The sequence below is a fragment of the Vanacampus margaritifer genome, chromosome 4 (genome assembly GCF_051991255.1).
Source record: "Vanacampus margaritifer isolate UIUO_Vmar chromosome 4, RoL_Vmar_1.0, whole genome shotgun sequence".
Classification (NCBI taxonomy): domain Eukaryota; kingdom Metazoa; phylum Chordata; class Actinopteri; order Syngnathiformes; family Syngnathidae; genus Vanacampus; species Vanacampus margaritifer.
Window position 1 is genome coordinate 3,527,321 of NC_135435.1, and position 23,966 is coordinate 3,551,286.

The 23,966-nt window shown below is 38.7% G+C and overlaps 1 protein-coding gene and 1 pseudogene across 2 annotated transcripts in view; both read left to right on the forward strand.

The window, feature by feature from the left end:
* bnc1 (basonuclin zinc finger protein 1) overlaps positions 1–12,600 on the forward strand; it is a 37,915-nt gene extending 25,315 nt beyond the window's left edge. For both annotated transcript variants that reach the window (XM_077564770.1, XM_077564769.1), the window contains exons 4-5: positions 640–2,690; positions 5,001–12,600. In XM_077564770.1, the coding sequence (XP_077420896.1) occupies positions 640–2,690; positions 5,001–5,790 (2,841 nt within the window). In that variant the 3' untranslated portion in view covers positions 5,791–12,600. The remainder of the gene's footprint in view (positions 1–639; positions 2,691–5,000) is intronic.
* Positions 12,601–18,029: 5,429 nt separating this feature from the next.
* On the forward strand, positions 18,030–19,175 carry LOC144050647 (gap junction delta-2 protein pseudogene; annotated as a pseudogene).
* The last annotated feature ends 4,791 nt before the right edge of the window (positions 19,176–23,966 follow it).

The following is a 23,966-nucleotide window of genomic DNA, read 5'->3' on the forward strand; positions in this document are numbered from 1 at the left end:
CAATGTTTCGTGTTTCCGCACAGATATTGAATGCTGACGGACAGCAGAGCGGTGCTAATTCAAACTTAAACACGGAAATGTGGCGCGGTTGATGGCGAGCCGACCTGCTCGATGGATGTCCGTTGCTGGAGGTAACATAACTTTAAACAACTTTAAAATGTTGTGATTGCTGTGGGAAATTAACGAAAAAGAAGGTGCCACGGACGAGGCATGGGCGCCGTAACTTGGAAACGACGCAACTCGAGGACTCCCTGTATTCAATTTCCAGTGCTCATGTGCACTGGTGCATGGCTTACGTGCACCCCTGTTCACAAATTCGGAGTCAATACAGAATTGATAAATCTACATGATTTATATGAAGGGAAATAAAGTAGTAAAATAGTATGATATTTCTTATGGTTTTTGGTTGTGCCAAAACTGGACTGGATATCTTCATTCTGCAGTCCTGTCTAGGGCAGGGTTTGCCATCAAGCCTGTGGTATAAATATGAATGAGTATTGCAAAAGACAACACTAATGTTGAAATGTTCTCCATCTTTCTTCATTTCCCTCTTTCATTCTATTACATCGATTCTTATACCCTTCCCACTTCCCTTCCTTGTACTACTTTGCTATCCCATTTTCCCTGTTTTGTCTGTAGGATGTAGCAGGCAAAGTACTGGATCGTTGGGCCATGATGACATTTGAGGAAGAGATTGCAACCCTGCAGCAGTTTCTGCGCTTTGGTGAGACCAAATCCATCGTGGAGCTCATGGCTCTACAAGACAAGGAGGGGCAAGCAGTATTAGTTCCCAGCACTCGCACCATCTCAGATATTCGTACTTTCATTGAGCGAAACACCCCATGCCCCACTGCCAACTTGTCTGCAACAAAATCGGAGAAGCAGAAAGGCAACAGCATGCACCACTTTGAGAACCACAATAAAAGCATGTCCTTCATGCTGCCTTTCCAGCTGTTAAACCCTATTCCAGCTCCATTTCTTGGCTCCCCAGCTGGTTCATGCCAGCAGCTTCACCAACAACACCAGGAGTCATGCCAAGGGTCAGTAGAGCACCATAATCAGAGGCAATGTGATCAAGAGCAGGACAATGCAGTAAATGAGAACCCCAACCATATTCTTTATTCAGCAGACAGCAGCCTTATAGGTTCCAACTCTGTCACATTCATTGAAGTTCAAGACCAATCCGGAGACAAACCGTTGGAATGTCTTTCCTCAACAACAAAGACTGAGGTGGAAGATTTTTCAACTAGTGACTACTCTGATAGCCCACTCACACCCTCCATAATCTCTGATGTCATTCAAATGTCACCTGTTGGTAAGATGCACAATGGGAGCATTGGATTGGGCCTTTCAATAGGAAGTGGGGCAGGAGGATCTCTGAAGAAGGGCCGTGTATTTTGCAGTGCCTGTGAGAAGACGTTCTATGACAAAGGCACACTGAAAATCCATTATAATGCGGTGCACCTGAAGATTAAACACAAATGTACAATTGAAGGATGCAATATGGTATTCAGTTCACTGCGCAGTCGTAACCGCCACAGTGCCAATCCTAACCCACGACTTCACATGCCCATGAATCGCAACAACAGAGACAAAGACATACGGGACAATTCATCTGCTGAAGATTACTCTCCTGGAGAGAAAATATCTGAATATGTCACATCTATTCCAATCTGCTCTACAGAGAGTCACAAATCCGTTCCCAGCTACATGGTGAACCAAGTGGATTGCGGCCCAAAGATGCACGGCAGCTCTTTCCCCAGTGTAGGCCAGAGTGGCATTCTCTTTCCAAATTTAAAGACAGTACAGCCAGTCCTGCCTTTCTACCGCAGCCTTGTTACACCGGCAGAGCTTGCCAACACCCCAGGAACACTCCCCTCACTCCCCCTAGTGTCATCCTCGGTGTCTGTAAAACCTACCACAGGTCCTAACGTCTGCAATGCTGACCCCATACCAAAAAAGAAGTCTCGAAAGTCAAGTATGCCAATAAAGATAGAAAAGGAGACGTTAGAGCCAGATGAGCAGATTGATAAAGAGAGTAACTTTGAAGAGGACATTCCTTTCCTGAACAGAAACAAAGAAGAATGTGGTGGTCACAGAGCAGATGGGGAAATTATTTTCATGGGAGCTGAGATTGACCATGAAGAGAAAGGCATGTATTTTGATGAGGATCGAGAGAGGAAAGACAGCAAGTCTTTATTGGACCAAACCATTAGGATGTTAAAGGAAGAACACGAGGATGACACCATGCAGCAAGTAGAAACAATAACCACCATTAGCCCATCCTCTTCTTTAAGAAACAAGTCAATCAAGAGCCTTCATGACAACCAGTTGACCAGTCAGGAACTCAGCTTTAATGAGGAAAGTGATGACAAAGAAGGTAGAAATACACTATTTGAAGATAATCACATTTTAAAGCTAAAGCACAGGCTGACTAATGGGAATGTACTTCAACTGTCAGACCACAAGAAGGAAGCATCTGAGGCCTGCGTAGACTGTCACGATAACACAAGTGCATCGGACCTTGACCCCACTGCTCAACAGTTTTGCCACTGTGAAATCTGTGGTAAGACTTTTAAGAACCCCGACAGTGTCAGGATGCACTACCAAAATGTGCACCTTAAGGAGATGCACATGTGCACAGTGAATGGCTGCAGTGCAACGTTTCCCTCACGCAGAAGCCGAGACCGGTGAGATAAAGATAAGCTTGCATCTCAACACATTTAAACTTTATTGCCTTTAAATTGCTTTTCTACTATGTAGGTTATCCTATGTCCCTAAATTGTTGCTACAGTTTATCACTACACTCACAGACACTCGCTATGATAGGAGATTGCATCCATGTTATGGGCAACAAAGTGAGGGGCAGTTGAGTTGAAGTGAAAGAAAAAGGAAAATGAATCATTTTTAGAGTTTGGAGTAGAAATTCTCTCGTTCGCACTTAGGAATTTTTTATGTGCCTGGCTTGCACATGGTGCATATGGTGATTCTCCTGTCCATACTTCTGACAAACCACAATGTATAACCTGAAAATTTGTGTGCAACCACCAAAGAGACATGGCCCGGTGGAGTCCAATTACTGGATCATGGAGTTTTCATAAGAAGTGAATTTCATATAGATCCATTTGGAAAATAATGCATGTACCACTTCAAATGTGAAATGTACTTGTTTAGTTAGGCCATGTACACACGTAGCAGGGTATTTTTTTAAACGGATATTCCCCTTCTCTGGGTGTAGAAAAAAATAGTGTCCACACCACCACGTTTCTGGAAAAGAAAACATCCACATCAAACCGCATTAATGCGTTTTTAAGTACATTCATAACAATTCCAACAACACCTTAAGGTGGCAACAGTTCCCCAAATCCTATCCAATCAGAGTACGCTTCCGTCTGGCGACGCCACGTCCACGAATTGGGCCTACAATGAGATGCATGCCAAGCCTCTAGGTGGCAGTAGTTAGCCAAATACTGCTCATCTTTTACGTCACTTCACCATATGTCACACAAGCATGGACTGTCAGCCACTGATCAGTATATATGCGGATCAGTGCTGTCAGCGCACACAAGACTATTTTTTTAATTAATTTAAAAAATACTTGTTGACAGTCAATGAGTTTATAATAAACGGAACATAGAGGAAAACAAAGAGGATGAATACAAAATCTTAAAAAGCTTCACTTCTTTTATTTTATTTTTCACTTTTTTCCCCACTCACTCACCATACACACACATATAAAAACATGGTGTCTCCCCGGTGGGGAAGCAAATCCACGCCGCCTTTTTTGTCTTCAATTTTTTTTTTTTTAACAACTTGAGGTGTGTAGAGGACAACGTAAAACTTTGTTTACTGATGGACACACGTGACTGCGGAGCCGGAGAAATACGCAATTCTTCACTTTGGCCGGAGTTTTTAGAAAACTTTGTTTGTAATGAAAAAAATCCCCGCGGGCATGTGGATGACAAGGCAAACCACAGAAAAATATCTCCCGTTTGCAAAAAACCCGGCTACGTATATACATGGCTTTAGTTAATTTCATTTAACCCTATAAAGCCTGAACCATTAGATATATGAGAGAAAATGTTGATTCTTTTTAAATATTAGCATATTTATTGGACTTTTTGAACAAACAAACTCAAAATCAACTTCCACATGACTTTTGGTATGTGTCATATTCGATACATCCGGTCACAATGCTTTAAATTCATAGAGTTATAACAAAAATGAAATAATAAATGGACATATCAAACATATTAGTATATCCCAAAATCAGAAAGAACATTTCACACTATTACTAAGTATAGGTCTCTCTCCTTTCTCAATTGGGGCAATCTTGCAAGGTTGCTGGAAAAGCCATTAGCTGGGTGATACTGCCCTCTAATGGATTATCGATGCAATGCAAGTGTCAGATCATCAAGTGAATTATCAAATACATGCGGTCAAATGATAGCACACCAGATGCAATCAATTAATAACCAATTATTAAAAATCTATAACTCATGGCGCCATTATGATAACTAGTTGTTTGTGATCAAAGTTTAAAAACTCCAAGCCCCTACACGGAAATGCTCCTCGCAGGTGAAAAAAAATAGTCAGCTTTGATTAAGATTCCGTTTGTGGAATAGGAATTCAGAAGACGAAAAAAAATCCATCCATTTTAATCCTACTTGACTTGCCTTGTACAGCCACTAGCTGTCGACTGAAAATTCCTTCACATTGCGTAAGGGCTCAGGCAGACGTGGCAAATCCCGGACCAGAAAGTAAAAACCCTGCCAGAGTTTGGTTTTGGCGATGGGTGCTCACCTCAACCGGCAAGTAAATGAGCGGTTGAATCAAAGCACCAGTGGCTGCCTGGGAAACTTTGGGACAGTCACGGCTCACCTGTTTCTGGGTTTGATCATGTGACGTTTGCAGGCTAGGCACTGTACTAGAGGCTTGTGTAAATTATGAATGGACTGTGAAATCCTGTTAAATTGAAATGCTGGTATTTTTTTATGCAGGCATAGCGCAAATTTCAACCTTCACCACAAGCTGATGACCAAAGAGCATGAAAACAAAGCAAAACTCCTCTACACTCCCTCAACCCACTGTAAGGAGAGAGACTCTCTTGCCAGGGACTGCAGCCAGCATCTGTCAGACAGAGCTCTGTCTCTTCAAGACTCAACCTGCCAGAACTCTGTGATCTTCAGAGGACACAATCGCATGGGTTTGGTGTATCCGATGAGCAAAATTCATATACCTATAGAAAGCAATAAAACATCTCACAAAACAGGGATCCAGCGATTAAATGGGGGAAGTGGTGAAGATGGGATAGTATTGGACCTAAGCACCTCTTCCTGTGCTCCAACTCACTGCAGTAGCAGTGGTCGATCCTGCTGGGACTCAGATGGAGTTGAACATGAGGAAGGAGATGGGGCAGATTTGGATGTTGAAGCGGTCTACATGGAGGACAGTGATGAGAGCTGTGACAACATCAGTACACCTTGGAGAGGGACCTTGTTGCACGGTGGAGGCGAGATCTCGATTTGTGGAGGGGAAGCACAGAATGGACTTCAAGGAGGGGAAAGTGAGCCGCCAATAACCTGCCACTTGTGCCAAAAGGTCTACAGCAACAAGGGGACATTCAGGGCGCACTACAAGACTGTCCATCTCAAATTGCTTCACAAATGTAAAGTTCCTGGGTGTGACACTACATTTTCTTCAGTACGCAGCAGAAACAGGCATAGCCAGAACCCAAACCTCCACAAAAACTTGGTTGTTACCACAGGCGTGTCTATGGACCAGGGATAGAGATTTTGGCAGATTTCATTCTGACCGGTCATCCTTATTTTGTTCATTTTTAGAGCAACTAAAAAGCTCATCAAATTAAGACTTTTATCTCATTCACTGCCAGCCGAGTTTAAATCGATCTTTGACGTCTATGGCCATCATTGGCAGTGAAAGTCAGTACACCTTATCAAAATGTTTGTGAGAAAGAAAACTGTTGAAAGTGCAATCATCTCTGTATAAAAAAATTAACAATACATGTGCCAGTGTAAGTCTTGTGCAATGAAATCCTGCTGGACTCTGTGTCCAAATTTCAATACACATAGTTTCAATTTCGGCATATTTTTTTCCTTTTCATCTGAGAAAATCGGACGCTATTAAAGGCGACCTGGCGGGCTTCTGTTCTGTATCCCCCATTCGTCGTCGTTTCTCTATGTCTCTTCAATGATTTGTGTCTGTTCCATTTTGTTGCACCGAGTAGTACAATGACAATTAAGCTAGTCTGATTATGATTTTGGTTTGCATGTTCTCCCCGTGCTTGCGTGGGTTTTCACCGGGTACTCCGGTTTCCTCCCACATTCCAAAGACATGCATGGCAGGTTAATTGAACACTCCAAATTGTCCCTAGGTGTGATTGTGAGTATGGTTGTTTGTCTCTGTGTGCCCTGCGATTGGCTGGCAACCAGTTCAGGGTGTACCCCGCCTACTGCCCGAAGCCAGCTGGGATAGGCTCCAGCACCCCCGCGACCCTTGTGAGGAAAAAGCGGCCAAGAAAATGGATGGATGGATGGATATATATACATACAGTGCTGCTCAAAAGTTTATGAACCTCTTGAGCAATTTGGACTTTCCAATTGTTTCAACCTAATTTTGTTGTTCAATCTGAACCATTACAATTTATATGAAATAACAGGTGTAGGCTTAGCATTTCAATGCATTGTTTTTTTTTGTTTTTGTTTTTTTAATCAATTGTGAAGTCAAAACTAAATTAAAAGAGTTTTTGGTGGTCAATTCATGTAGGTGCAAAAGTAAGTGAACCCTGAGCTGCATTGCTTAAAACAAGCAGTCAAATAGGATCAGGTAGGATAAATTGGTAGCTAAACTAACCACTGAAATGAGAGAGGTTTAGCAAAGAAATTGTGTATCACTGCCTGAAACAGAGACAAAACCACGTCACTTTAGTCTTACCCAGGTGAACCCATGCTGAGAGGAAGAGAAATCTCAGGGAACCTCAAGAAGTGGGTAGTGACAGCATATCTGTCTGGGGAAAGCTAAGAAGTCATCTAAAAAAATGTTTTGCTTCATCATTCCACTGTGAAGCAGATCATCTGCAACTAGAGAACACTGAAAATCACTACAAATCCAGCCTAGAAGTGGATGACCTTTTAAAATATCAGCAAAACCCACAAGACAAATGATAATTCAGGTGAAAGCCAACCTGCGCATGACATCGAGGGATTTGCAGACCTCTTTTGCTGCATCTGGGGCACATGTGGATGCTTCAACAATCAGAAGAAAAGTAAATTAACAAGGCTTTCATGGAAGGCTTGCTAGGTAGAAGCTGCCCATCCCTGGACAACACTGAAGCTTTTTGGAAGTCCCTTCTGTGGACAGATGAGTCCAAAATTGAACTGTTTGGTCACAACTAAAACAGTCATGTTTGGTGAAAAGTCAACACTGCTTATCAGCAAAATAACCCTCACCCTAGAGTGAAGCATAGGGGTGAGAATGTTAAATTCTGGGCTGGCTTTTCATCCTCAGGACCTGAAGAGCCTGGACAACCTGGACAACTCCACAGGGAATCATGAATTCATAGGAATATTGTGAAATCCTGGAACATAACCTGACGTCATCCTTTGTGAAGTTACAGCGTGGTAGAAGATGGATCATGCAACATGACAATAATCCAAAGCATTCCAGCAATACAGCCAAGGAATGGCTGAAGAACAACAAGATTCATGTTCTGGATGTGCCCAGTCAAAATCCTGACTTAAATTTTTTCAAAATACTGTGGCGGGACCTGAAGCGGGCAGTTTATGCTAGACGCCCATCCAACCTTTCTCAACTGGTTGCATTTTGGAAGGAAGAGTGGCAAAAATAAAAGTAGATGTGAAAGACTGATAAGTCACTAATGAAAGTGTTTGGATGAAGTTCTCATTGCAAAAGGAGGTGCAATGTCTGATTAAGTGAGAGGTTCACAGACTTTTGCACCCATAAGTTTTTCTTAAATCAACAACTTTTGCTCAATAATGAATGACAATATTATCATTCTTTTTGTTCAAGTCCATTATTTTCAATGTCAGTATTGTATTTTGGGGTATGACTAAAGATTTAATAAGGTTATTTTAATATTTTATACACAAAATCTGACCATGCCTGCAGGGTTCACAAACTTTTGAGCAGCACTGTATATATAATTAGGGGTGCAACAATACACAAAATTCCTGGTTCAATTTGATCTATGATAATTTTTCAAAACCATTTTTTAAATATATAAAAATAAATAAATAATTATTTTAATTGCAAATTTTTGATACATTTTTATTTAAGTTTTGAGCTTTACATTGCACTGTGTGCTCTACATTGTGCATGATAAAAGACACAAGACGATGTTACATCATTTATCCCTTGCACAACGTTCTGCTTGTATGCACGTGCATTGCATTGACACGACTTACTGGCCATTGATGTATACCGACAAATGAACTCACCAGTGTGTGCACGACGGACGTATATATGATGGACCAACAATTGGCCACTCATGAATGAATCCACAGGGCAGCCATCTTACATTGTCACTGTTACTGACAATTGCAAGATGGCTGCCAGTGGCTTCACTTCTCACTACGGCGAGTAAGCGGCATTGTGAGTCATCAAATATAGGTCAATGCCCACAATGTCGCCTACTTGCTGTAGTATGATGTGAAGCCACCGGCGGCCATCTTACATTGCCACTCGCTGAGCGCATCTAACTTTAATACATTAATTTATCCTCAGCGTTTTCATATTATTTTGTTTCTCCACGGTGGAAATGTACCAATAATTTTGGAGAAGCGCTGCACGCACATTTAGTTGGTAAGAATGCAATTATAACATTTATCCAAGTGTTACTCAAAGAGTATCTTCATCATGTTAGAACCATCAGCTATGAAATGGAAGCAAAGGCCATCAGGAAAGAAATTGTCTGCGAAATGTAAACCTAATCTCTGTAAATCACATTAATGTGAATGCAAACAGGGAAGGTCGTTCTTTGAGAGGCTCTTATTGCTCCATACAAGGATCCTGCCGTAAATCACACATAAGAGTAGCAACGTAACATGGCTGCCGTCTGGCCTTAGCTGTGAAAGGCACATTGTGAGTCCATCACATATACGTCAGGTGCGCACATGCTAACCTGAGACTGACTGTGTCATATGGACACGCATGCACAAATTACATAAATTAAAGTCATTATACAAGATCATCATACAAATGCATGCAAATTAGTCAATGGTTTAAAAATCCAGATTTAAAAAAGATTGATTGATTGATTCTCATAAAGAATATATCACATTTTACGACGGCGTATTAAGGCCACGAAAATATATATTTTTTAGAGGGTGGTGGCAATATTCTGAGTAAAAAACTCACAAATTTGCCCCTTTATAAAGCAAGTGGCAAATTTGCGACTTTATGAAGTGGCAGATTTGCAAGAGAAAAACTCAGAAACTTACGAGAAATACATGTAGCAGACTACTCACATGTTTGTGCCAATACTTTTCGGTCGGGTTTTCAAATAAGAAGATAGTACCGGTAATTGCTTTGGCAGAGCCAAGGCAAGGCAGGTTTTTTTGTATAGCACATTTCATACTCAAGGCAACTCAATGTGCTTTACAAAAGGAAAAACAACACCTATAAGCATCGACAAACACAGCAGTTAACAGAGAGAAAAAGAGAAAACAAACAAAAGTAGATTACAAAATTTACTAAAAGAACATACATTGACAATATTGAAACATTAGACAACAAACTTTAAAAACATTTAGCGTAAGGAAGTTTTAAATAATAATGATAATAATAATAATAATAGAAGAGATTAACTATATGATTTTAAGCATTCACTCTTTGAACCGTTGGGTACTGCCAGTGACAAAGGCGCCTCGCTTTGCGATCAGATAGCATTAAAAGTTAGTTTGTTAAAATGTATATTTACTTGTACATCTTTGTTTTCAGAATTATTATTTACGCATTCATACATTTTAGTATTTTTTGTACAAGTAGCTAAATTGATATGTCGAATCTGCTGCTCGCCGTCATTCACTTGCATTTACCAAAATTATGCTAGCTTCTGATTGGTTAGTGTTTAGTCAGCTGATAGGGGATCAGGAAGTGTTGTCGCTCTAGCTGCCGTGTATGACGAATAAAGTTTAAATTAAGAACGAATCCATCTCCATACTGCCTTTTCATTTTATAATCAGTGTCCCATTAACCACCAACAAATCCTCACATTAGACTATAGCTACGGTACGTGTATTTGTCGTAAGTTTTTTTTCTCACAAATTTTCCACTTTTGACTTTACAAAGTGCCAAATTTGCGAGTTTTTTCTCGGAATATTAGCCCCCTTTATAATATAATATAATATGATTTAATATATTTATACGTGGCCCAAATACGCCGTCGTAACATTTTGACCTTTTTTTGTGCAGGATTTGTAGTTTTGCGTCATTTGGGGCTTAATAATGATCCATTAGAAAAGCAGCATTCCCAGAAAGCTTTGCTGCAATTATAATTAACACTTGTGACTGTGTTAATTGATCAAGTGTTATTTTGTACAGGCAGTGTGTAATATAGTTAGTTTTGCAGGGTTGTTGTTTCTCGCTTTGTATTAAGTTATTGCTACTTATGGTATTCAATTATTGTGACTTCTGCTGACACCCTAAGTAGCAATGCAGTCAGTGCTATATATACGTATACTTGTAGTGAAGAGGACAGGCACAACTACCAAAGCCAGCTTTCGTTTCACATTTTCAGTGTGTGTTCTTTGCACACCCAATCCACTCCATTGTATTGAACGATTGGATACATGCACATGAATTGTTGCACCCCTAATATGTATACAGTACATATATTTCTTGGCGTTTTTGTGTACAATTGGTCAGATCTTTACTACAAAGCTGCACATAATATAACAACCAAAAACAATTGTGAAGAAACTTGTACGTGTCATGTTGTTAATTTTGACAATAATTGTCCCCCCCCCACCCCCAAAAAAACAAAACCCTCAAAGATTTGTATTTGTTAGCTGACCAGTTACTTATCTTGTTTTTTGATATGTGTACGAGTAGTTCTTTATCTATACAGTTCTGTTATACACTACAAAATGTCAACCAAAGATTTTTCAATTCACAGGTGTATAAAAAAAAACAACCTTCATATTCACGGAGGAGTATGCAGTATTTAAAAAAAAAAGCACACAAAAAAAGCCATGTCTAAACTTTTCTCTTAGCACCAGTATACAGGCAACAGCTCGATTGTAATAGGAAATAAAGCAAAAAAATATATATATATATATTGGTTTATGGGATTATCACATGAGACCTGATTTAACTGAGGAATTTACCATAATTTCCAGACTATAAGGCGCACCTGAATAAAAACCACAATAGCTAAATTTAGCCATAAAGCCAAATATGCATTTGGCTGCTTGACTTTATTAGCCGCGGTCTGTCATTGGTCAGATGTGATGAGAGGATTGGTAAATCTATTAGCGGCATTAAGCTCTTAAGTAATAATCAATAAATTATTTGAGTCACATTTAAAGCCACATTGTTGAAAGAGTGGGGAAAAAAGTAGCGTTTTATAGTCATGAAGTGACGTTATTCCTTGTGTTGACCTGGCTGTTCTTCAATTGGCGTGGCTGACTGGACAAAAAACGTGCAGCTTCTTCATGTGTGTAGGCTTGCAATACATGTACTGTGAATGAGTCAAACACTGAAAGCTAAAATATTAATCAAGATGATGCTAATGTGTTTACAAATAAACAGACAGACATGCAAAGTCATTCATAAATCATTTATTATACTGTGAATACATAAATGGTTTTGCTAACTAAAACATGCTGGTAAAAATGGTAGTTAGAGTAATTTAATGTTTTACAATTTGTATATTTTATTTTTTTAACGAATAAGAAAATGGTTGTGTTGATAAAGTATACTGTACTTTCTCTAAGTTTTTTCTTCTTCTGCTTCCAAGCATTGGGTGATCTGCATTGTTACTTGTATTCTCTGTCTATTCTTTGCTCTCTTCTTTTTTTACAGGTAGTTGTAATGAAAATAATAAATATTTTTTTACATCATTTTAGTCTATCCATCCAAAATAAATAAAAAGCCATATACTCGAATGGTTATTCCAATTTTCCATCCATTAAAACATTTTAAGACCCTGTAAAGGCATTTTCATCATGTTTTTCTAAAAGTAAACACATTAAATATGTTTGAAGATAAACAACATGCAAAGACAGAAAACAATAACTACAGCACTGCATAAAAACTTTGGTGTGGTTGTCAAATGAGAACGGTGCTCAAAAATGGTGTTCACTTTTTGTTGTTTGGTGCACCCGACCCCCACCCCAAACCTTAAAACAGGCCAGTTAAGAAACAATGATGGAATCCCAGCGCTCCCAGCCGAGATGTTGCAGCGGTCAATGGGGACCTCTCAACAGCAGATTTCAAGAATGCATTTGTACAAGGACGCCATCTACAGGACGTAGCCTAGTAATAAAAAAAAGTAAAAGAGAGAGAGAGAGAGAGAGAGACAGAGAGAGAGAAAATTCCATTACTGTTTCTTAAATGGCATGTTTTAAGGTTTCAATTACTATGAAATAAATATAATATAAAATATTTTTCTTATATCACTGGTGGTTTTATTGGAATGTTTAAAAAGGTTGCTGGTGTGTGTGTGTGTGTGTGTGTGTGTGTGTGTGTGTGTGTGTGTGTGTGTGTGTGTGCGTGCGTGTGTGTGTGCGTGCGTGTGTGTGTGTGTGTGTGTTTAGAAACTTTTTTTCACAGGAGGCACCACAAATGCAATTTTGTTGACAATTCCAAAATGGCAGTCTTACTCTGCAAAATATCACTTTCCGTTCATTGAAGAGCATTCAACTTTTGATCGTTGTAATTTCATTTTTGAGGATTATTTTGAATTCAAAACGTGATGAAATGTTTAACTACTATAACAATCTGCCTGTTTTTTAATGCTAGTCACAGGCAAAAGCAATACAATACGCCATTTGTAGGAAACATTTGCATTGTGTCGCATTGTGGAAATATCAGAAATGCCCGGATGTTCAGAATTATCAATAGATGCTGATGTCAGGGGATGACATAATCATTGACATGTCCAGCTCAGTGGGATAGTGGTAAAGTGTCCGCGCTGAGCTTGGGAGGTTGTGGGTTCAATCCCTGGCCAAGTCATACCAAAGACTATAAATATGAGACCCATTTGCCTCCCTGCTTGACGCTCAGCATTACGGGTTGCAATTGGGGGGTTAGATCACCAAATGAACCCTGAGAGCAAGCGTCTGCTGCTGCTCCCCACTCCCTCAGTGAATGGGTCAAATGCGGAGAACAAATTTCACCCCACTTAAATGGGCGTGGCAATCATTGTTCCTTTAACCTGTGGTGTAGTTTTAAAGCGCCTCAGCTGTGCTCTTATTGTGTTTACACGGAATGTTATTTTGTTATTGATAATGTCATCCTCAGCTTCCTCGAACATTACTTGTGTAAAGAAGACGTATGCGGAAGGTGTAGATCAACAGTATACCTTGAAACGTTGCTTGATTAATGGAGTCGATAGAATGACAAACATTACTGTCCAGACTCAATGCCAATGACATCTACGTATGCTCTGAGGTAGGATGGCTCAATCCCAAAACACAGATGTTCTTGCATCTTCTATACTTTTGACTTTGATTGGTTGCTATGTGCATCTATAAATAATTTATGAATCACCCTGCCTTCACGTTCCATGGGAAAGAAACTTGGAATTAAGACTGAGTTCTGTTGATGTGCTTTTGTTGTTGGAGAAAAACTACTACTGGGAAATGTAACACCACTCCAGTCAAAAAAGAAAAGAAAAGGGAAATTTACAGTGAAGTGTGAGCACATCGGTCACTGATTGAGGATGTAGAGGAGGCGAGAAGGCGTGGAGCGGAACATCAGAGAAAAGGAAAAGTACAGGTAGCAACCAGTTCAGGTTGTACACTGCCTACTGCCCTTTTTTAAGAAACTAAAACATAAAACACATGTTCAATTATTTCACTACTCTACATTCACACCGGATGCAAAATGAAGTGTGGCTTCGCTTGCCTCGTACGAGTGTGTTGCGTGCGTTGCTTTGAAGGGAAGAAGAACCTCCTCTTTCCGTAATTAACACGGGACATAGCATCCTCAGTTGCTTTATTTTTGCTGTCCCACAAGTCCTAGTCCGGGACCGTTATGCGCACACGTGTAATCCAAAATTCCACGTGTTTGTTGAGCATCGGCGGCGGCCTGTGCTGTCAGTGCATTGGTCGGCACAATGTCTCCCAAACTGGAGGTTCCGGTTGGATCAGGTTGGGTGGGCACCGCCACCACATTATTGTATTCTAAATGTATTTATTAATTATTATAAGGGATTGCAATATATTGTAATATATGATATATTATAAATAATATAATTTTAAAAAATGGAAATGTGTGTCTAGATAGATCACTATAGTGTGACCAGTTCAGTGGCCTAGTGGTAGAGTAGAGTGTCTACCCTGAGCACGGCCCCTGCTGCTGCTCATTGCTCCCTCAGGGGATGGGTCAAATGCGGAGAACGAATTTCGCCCAACTTAGGTGTGCGTTACATCAGTGGTACTTTTTTTCGGGAATCCTGTGACCCGCGGGACTTCCAAAAAAATGTCAGCCAGAAACATAGTTTAACCAATATCTTGGTCAGAATGACCAATTTGTATCGATTGGCCCAATCACCAATAAATATTGGTTGAACACACCTACCATTCTAGAGTGGTTGTTCTAACCAAAGGATCTGTCAGATACATAACTACCAGCTAGATTGGTCAGATGTAACCCTTTTTTTTTTTTTGCTTAATTTGACTAATCTGTTTTTAGGGTGAAGCTAAAACATAAGTCAGGTTTTCCATCCACTTGTTTCGAATTCTTTAAGCAAATTTACTGAAAATGCGCAAAACAGTCATGCGATTTATGCCCTTTTCCGTTCTTCTTTTGCGAATATTGAGAGGGGACTTCGCTGCTGTAAGTGGCGCTATACACCATAGAGATGTGATCCACCAATAATTTAAAAGAAGACCAGGAAGCGACTGCACCGTGCAATGACGTCGTATGAGTTTGCTTTTGTCATTCCTGATAAACCGTAGCGTTTCTTTGCTGTTTTCCATCTAAAATAGCATTAATATTTGCTTCTTTAATTAATTCCAGAAATATTTCAGTTTTGTCGCCCCCCCCCCAAACATACCTTACTTTATCATCCGACATTGCTTTGGGATGACGAACATTCGTGTGACGTAATGCGTAAAACGTGCGACGTGTATCCGGTCTTGCCAAAATTTGTTTCCATCGCCAAAATTCGCATTTTCCTTTTTTCGATACGCTTCAAAATCTACCCCATCTAAGCGTAAAAACTTTTATTGCGAATTTTGGGCTCTTTTTCAATTTCTAGCTTTTCTATTTAGTAGTCAGTTTTCCATCCAAATGTTTCGAAATGTTTATGTGAATTTTGTAAAAATGCGCAAATCGGACTTGCTTCTTATGCCCGTTTCCTTCTGCTCTTCTTTTGCGAATATGTGGTCTTGTAGTCGCTTATTCGCAAAACCTGTTTACATCACCAAAATGTGTATTTTCCTTTTTTCGATACGCTTCAAAAAACACCCCCTCCAACCGTAAAGACTTTCTTGCAAATTGTGGGCCTTTTTTGGAATTTCTGGCGTTTCCATTAAGTTTCTTTTTCTCAATTCTTGAAAATTTTAATAAAAATAGGTGGACAGAAACCCACTCATAGTCAACGTAACATGCTAAGCCTAACTTCAAAATAAAGTTTACCAAATACAGTAATACATTGACAGCAAAGCAAATAGCCTTAGTACACTCTTACTTTTAAGTTTGCCCACGTCGTGGCGTGATTGCTAGCTTGACTTCCCTTTTAGACGTTACTTTATCATAGTTAACCTAGTTGCGACCAACATCAACACAATGCTATCCCAAACTCATATTCAATCGCTAATTTAGGACACTAAGAAAGTGCACATCATGTGTCCTCCTCAAGTGTAAGTTGCTTGCTGTTATTGTATTTTTCTTTCTCCTCCAAACTGACCTTTATTTAAGCCCGCACAAGTTTTATAATGACACTGAGGCTGAAGGCTTGAAAGGGGTTTGAAAATGTTGGCTGTGGGGAAAAACGGAGCAAAGCAAGCGGCTGTCGGCTGGTAAGTAAGTTTGACAGCTGGTATGGTTTACTACTTTACTTTAATTCTTTTTCAATATTCTGCACCAAGGCTACTTTGTAATTCACTCTCCATGTTTAAAGGAAGGGAATGTGCCTAAAATTGCACGTTGAGTTGCACTTTCTTTCCTTCCTTCCTTCCTTCCTTCCTTCCTTCCTTCGTGGCATCTCAAGCGTTCAACACACGGGAAGCGATGCCACTTACTCTCAATTCATTTTCTTGGAAGCAGGGCGACAAGGCGACAATCACCTGCTCTCCTCCCTAGGGGCAACAGGTGACATTCGTGCATGTGAAATTTCGCACTTGTTTACGTCGACGTGCACACAGAGGACTGCGATAGGATACTACAAAGTTGAAAACAGTTTAACTTTTGTTGCTGTCGCCGGGAGCTATACAACCAATCAACGGAAGTTTCATGAGACAATGAACGCAGGGCATGCGGTGCGCTGTCCAGCAACTTGGAGAAGCTCAAACCTTCTAAACATAAAATAAACATGTTTCAGTGTTTAACTCATTTGCTCCCAAAAATGTATAAACACGTTCAATTTTAAATAATTGCATGGTCCCAAAAACTTATTTATATGTGTTTTTTTTTTTTAATGCTAGAGCATACAGAAGGCTTTGATGCAGACTCTGACCTCAAGTGGTTGCTTAGAGCAATGTTAGTTATGACAAAAAGTTTAAGAGATCAGCCAGGGCCAAGTTGCAACAAGCTTTTTTGCCAGTGTTTTCAACAGGTTTATGAATAATGATAAAACTTAACTATATTCTAATGCTAATTGCTGCAAAACAGAAATAGATACAAATATACTTTTTTACCTGATGAAAGAAGAGACTCTAATCTTTCTTTTGGTAGGTTCTATGTTTTATTAACCTGGCATTAGCCAGACTGATATTGTGATTTACTCAAGGGAGTTCTCCACAATATCAATCTGGGACTGCTCCGCGTTGATTTGCTTGAGAAAGGCGGGACATTCTGTACAATATTTTGAGCTGGTTGGACGATTCGGCATTGTGCACATTTGTTTTGACCAATCATGGCCATGGATGAAAATGTCATCTTCGTTAGAGCAAGGTTACGTTTTTGTAGCAATAGAACACAATATTGTGTGGGCCTTGCAAAATCAGTCAAAATCCAGTAAAACAGCCTGAGAATGACGAATGGGGTTGCTTCAGTGAAAATGGCTGGGAGTGAATGAGTTTTAATAATCATTTAAGCCTTTTCTAATGTCTCAAAGTCTGCCCATTTTCACTTGTCATCTGGCAGCGTTTCACAACAGCCTATAAATGGAAGAGCACTTTAGCTTTCAGACAGCTAATCAGTCAAGAATGTTAGTGGCCACTATCACTTGGTCCTCCACTGGAGGAAGCAGGCTGTCTCTTGGTTTTAAAATTGACCTGGAAGACAAGAGACAAGTGAGTGTGCCAAGAGACATCCTTATCAAGGTAAGATGGGAGAACTCTCTCTCTCTCTCTCTCTCTCTCTCTCTCTCTCTTGTAATCTACGTCACAGAAGGGTGGCAAAAAGAGAGAACCTTCAAGCAGAGAACTGGTCAATTTAAGACTAAAGCCTGTAAGAGACTCTGAGTGAAGATCAACCTTTTTTGTAAAAGATGATCAGTAGACTTGAGAAGAAACCACAAATCAGATCAGAATATTTAGTTTGGCAGGGTATTTGTTTTTTTAAGTTTCCAGCAATTGCAAGCAGTTGAAGGTAAAGAGGAGAGGCGGTGGATCTATCAAGAGTGACTGTTCCAAGGCAGCAGGTGCCCACAGACAACCATGACGGAGTGGACCCTACTCAAACGTCTCCTGGATGCTGTCCACCAACACTCCACCATGATCGGGCGCCTGTGGCTCACTGTGATGGTCATTTTCCGACTGCTTGTTGTCGCTGTGGCGACTGAAGACGTCTACACGGACGAGCAGGAGATGTTTGTGTGCAACACGCTGCAGCCAGGATGCTCGACTGTCTGCTATGATGCATTTGCGCCCATCTCGCAACCTCGCTTCTGGGTATTCCACATCATCAGCGTCTCCACTCCGTCCCTTTGCTTCATCATTTACACCTGGCACAATTTGGCCAAGCTGCCTCAAAGGTCCATCCAGATGCTGCAGGAAGAAAAAGAGTTCTCAGGGCAGTCGGGCCCGAATGATCGTAGATGTGACACTGACAGTTGCTCCATCTGCTCCCATAAGCGTGGAGATCACAGTCCAGCAGATGTCCTTCATGGCATCACTGAGGGTTTACAGTGTGAAGATGCTAAAAACATGGTGTCATTTGGTCCGGCTCATGTTTTTAGCCACAAGGATGGATCAGGAGGAGTCCTGTCCAAATTTTACGTCTTGCATGTGTGTTTGCGTGCCGTTCTCGAGGTCGGCTTTGTGGTGGCCCAGTGGAAGCTGTTTGGATTTCAGGTGCCGGTCCATTTTCTATGCTCCTCCGCCCCCTGCAGCCAGCCAGTTGACTGCTATGTTTCTAGGCCCACTGAGAAGACAATTTTCTTGCTGTTTATGTTCTGTGTGGGGGTTTTCTGCATTGTGCTCAACCTGCTTGAGCTCAACCACCTAGGCTGGAAAAAGATCCATCAAGCAGTGAGAAAGAAAGAGAGAGGGTCTTGGGGTCATTGCCCAGGAATGAAGGGATATAAAACCTTTTCACCTGACACCCCCTCCTTTGCATCATCTCGAGGCTTCGGAGATGTGACAAGTACTGTTTCACTACCTACTTTGGACTTGGTAATGGGTCACCAACCAAACGGAACATGTGTTGTCAACTTTGGCAAAATTAGTGAGGCAGAAGTGGTTCGAGAATTAGGACTGGTACACCCAAACAGGCAAGAATCCCACATAGGAGAAAGACAGCCTCTGAAGACTAAGAAGGACAAAAGAACCTCAAAATCGAGGGGCACAGAGGTTTGGATATAGCACAGCAGTGTTTCTCAAAGTGTGGCCCATTGACAACAGGTCACCCTCAAAAAAGTCAAGCAGTTTATTTTGTGATAATCATGGATAGGAAGTAACAAAGTATAAATACTTTGTTACTTTACTTGAGTAGCTTTTTCCACTTTCCTGAGTATTTATTTTCTAGCCTACTTTTTACTTTTTTCTGTTACATTTTAACATGAGTATCTGTACTTTTTACTTGATACATTTTCAAACAAGGTCGTTGTTTTCAAAACAATAAAAATATTTGATCTGGAAGAATCAATGTCTCCTGCCTCCACCAATAATACAAAGCGTTACACACGCAAACACACATACACACATATATAACATGTACTGTACATATACACATGTACATATACGCACATATATATATATATATACACACACATACATATAAACACATATATACATATATACACACACACACACACATATACACAAACACACATATATATATATATACATATACATATATACACGTGTATATACACAGATATACACATGTACACACATATATACACATATATACATATATATATATACATATATATATATATATATACACATATATACATATATATATACACATATATATATATACACATATATACATATATATATACACACATATATACACATATATATATACACACATATATACACATAAATATATATACACGCATATATACACACATGTATATACACACATATATACACATATATATACACATATAAACATATATACACATATATATACATACACATATATACACATATATATACATACACATATACACATATATATATATATATACACATATATATATATATATACACATATACACATATATATATACACATATACTGAAAGATATTATAACATTTTTAATACCTAATTTCATATATCAACTATTGTTACATATTATGAACATTTTAATTCTTCATATTAACCTATAAGACATATTTTGTGCCCTGAGCAGAGCAGATGATGTCGACCTCGTATGGTCTGGCCTTAAGCTGGGTCATATTATTTAGTCTAAAGAAGTTCCTTCTCTGTGCGAAAACACATTTCTGTTCGTGAGAGAGAGCGCACACTCATATAACTATGTTACATTAGGAGCTGTTGAGTTCAACTTGTTTGTGAGATTTTGTTATGGGAGAAAGTACTGAGAAGTGCCTTGAAAGTATATTTTGACTAGAGACGAATACAGCTGTATCTGTGTGCTGAGAACTCTGTTTTTCAACCTGTATTTTTCCATTATATAACACATTTACTTATTCATGAGGGCCGGTGTTGGAGACACTGTTCTTGCGATTTGATTGTAATAAAGTGTGGGCTCTTTGAAAGAGGAGTGGCATTATTGATCTGAAACTGTTGGAGTTTGATTCAATGATGTAACGGAAATCTCCGGAATAAATCATCCTGCGCAGGAACTCTGTTAATTTCTTATCCCATAATTTGATTTATTGGACACGCAAAAGTATGGATTTTTAATATACCTTCTTCAGATGGTGACGACCTGACTACAAAGACGTTTGACGGTTGTGGCGTTCGTGGACGGTTTGAATTCCTGGCGCCATATTAACTGAGGTAAGTGGAGTAATTATCCACGTTTAAGGAGTTCTTTCTGTTTGGGACCGCTCCGGCCGCCATACGTTTTGTAAATAACTAAATCAAAGGTGGGATTTGTGTGAACAGAGGTATAAGTTTAAATTGTTTGGTTGTATGGAGTCCATGATTGTGGATTTTCCTACGGTATTTGAAAAATACACATGTGGTGACGAGCAATATTTATGAAGATGCTGTCACGTTGAATTGAGTGCAACTGCATGGGGAAGTCAGCTTAAAAAGCATTTTGTTTTTATAAGCGTTAGATATTTGGATAATTGGTTTGAAATCCATATATATGTGTTGAAGTTGTTTGGATAAGTGGTTTGAAGTCCACATATATGGGTTCAAGTTGAGAGGAAGTCAGCTTAAAAAGCATTTTTGTTTTTATAAGCGTTAGATATTTGGATAATTGGTTTGGAGTCCATATATATGTATTGAAGTTGAGGGGAAGTCAGCTTGAAAAGCATTTTTGTCTTTACAAGAAAAGCATTTTGTTTTTACAAGCGATAGATTCTTGGGTAATTAGAAATGATCCTTGAATAAAATAAAGTCAGCGGATAGACGCAGCAGAGAGTACGACTGCTGTTATGTAATCGGGACAAGATATTTGCTCAATTTATGGAAGTCAGATTGACATAAAACGGACTTAATATGCCGCTTTAAGATCAATCGCTAGGTCTTTTGAATAATTGGTTATTGATATTCTTAGACAAGAGATATTTGCTCAAATTATGGAAGTCAGACCGACATAAGAATATTTGGAACGCCTTAAGATCGGTCGATAGGTCTTGGAATATTCGGTTATCAAAATTCTTAGACAATACTGTTCAGCTGGGACAAGAACAGTTATCCGGATTTTATATGTTTTGATATGTCGTACAAAGCGACATGTCTTGTCTGTCCGTTGTGTGTGTATGCCGTCTGATCGGTGAAGAAACTCTAACGTCACGGTAAAATCTTAAAGGGACCGCGATGAGATATGTTGTTGACTAATTTTGTTATAAGTGAGACGTCACTGTATTTAGAAATATTAATACGACTTAGCTACAATATAATATAATATAATATAATATAATAAGCTATAAAATACGGGCAATAATTAATAGAAAGAAAACACTGTTTGAGAACTACAAAAATGGTTGTCATGAGGCGACAGGGAGTTGCGAGCACATGCGCAGTTGCGATCGGAGAAATGCCCAGTCCGTGGTTTGAAAAACTGATAAAATGGATATACGATTGTGATGGAATAAATTTTATGGCGCCGTTATAAGCTACAGTAAGTTAATTTTATTGATGGGGGACGTTGAGGCTTGCGCCGCGGGCGTTCGACGTAAAAATACGAGATAAAAGAACACGTTTACGAGTGGAATAAAAACGACACATAATCGTGTATTTTTGGATAAGATGATGATGAATAATGCTAGAATACTAGCTTTAGGTATTTTTGTGAAGTTATAACCATTTATATAACTTTAAATAATGATATAAGACTAAATGATTTAACCTGATATCACTTCCGCTAGTCGGAATTAAAGCTTCCGGATTAAACATACCGTTTAAATAATGACTTAAAATGTAATTAATATTGAACGACGGGACTTGATTATATTGTGGAAAAGGTTAGTTTATTCTAATAAGATATGGCATTTGTCCGATGGTTTTGGGGGTCTACGGTAGTTTAACTTTGTATTTCCGTAAACGCCGACCGCGGATTAGAAAAGTATTAGAGTTATATGTATTTTAATATAGAGGAATATCCCGGACGTAACTTTAAGAAAAGTGTATTAAATGATGATTAATGCTGTAATATTGACTTTCGATTGTTTCATACAAACAGCTCGTATGATTTTGAATTTACGTAATAAAACAAATGAAGCCGTTTAATAAGCGCTAAACGGGATAAATTAATTAGACGGTAAAATTACTAATACAACTTCTAACGCTAAAACCCGCAATTGTCTGCGTTAAATAATTGAACGACATTATATAAATTGTTGCCGTAACTGATTTTATAAGCCCCTTATATAAATTTCTTAAGCACTAATGTTGAATACTTAAACTGGCTTCACGAGTGCAAATACGTCATATTTAAAATTATGTTTGATATAAAACGAACGAATATTAATACACAAATAACATAGAGAGGTATAGTTTTAAGATATTATAAAATTTAGATGCATGTCTTATGCTTGTAGAGCATGGGTGGCTTTGACTGATTGTAGTTGCTATGACTCGTTCCCTTTCTCGGGTTAAAAAATGCCAACAGCCATCAATCTTTGTAATGAGGTCAAATAAAATGTTTTTCTAAAAGGTAATGTTAATTGTGTGATTGTTAATCTGCTTTTAAAGTTTAATGAGAGGATGTATGTTTGGTTTTTCTGGGATTGTTTTTGGATTAAGTAGTTTAGTCTCTACTCTTATAATAATAATAATAATAATAATAATAACTAAAAACGAATAACTTGGATGGCAATTAATGTGGAATAATTCTTTATATAGATGATTGTTTTTTCCCTTATGATTTTGTTTGTGCGCGAAAACATTGTTTAATAAATTTTAAATATCTTTTCAGAATCAGGAGACACACCCATTAAGGACAATTAGGGTCCCACAAAAGTGCCATATTCCGGTCCTGGGGATGAAGTAATGTGTTAATTATAATTTAAAAGGAGTTTTTTTATTTTTTATTTTTTTCTCTCCCATGTTTATAAATAGAAAATAATTTTAATCTCTCCTGAATATATTTAACCTTTGAATTCGACATTTGAAGTCTCATTACAAACAGACTGGGGAAGCTATCTGGAAGAATCACATTTTTGACATAATTTGAGGTGCTATGTAATTAAAAATCATTCCTGCTTTGACGTTTGACCAAAGGCTGACTTTACGGGCTGCGGCCTCCATTGAGAAAACATTAATTGAAAACTACACACTTATTAATTAACTATATTTGTAAATTGTTAGAGTATATCTGTCCTACCTCATCCTAATTATTATTTATGAAGGTATGCAAAACATATTAAATTCAAATATTGACATATAATTAGCAATTATTTAAAATTGTAAACTTTCATTGTTTTAATTATTATTATTATTATTATTATTTTTTATTTATTTTTATTTTCTTCCCCTTTCTCAAAAAAATTTTGAATTTTTTT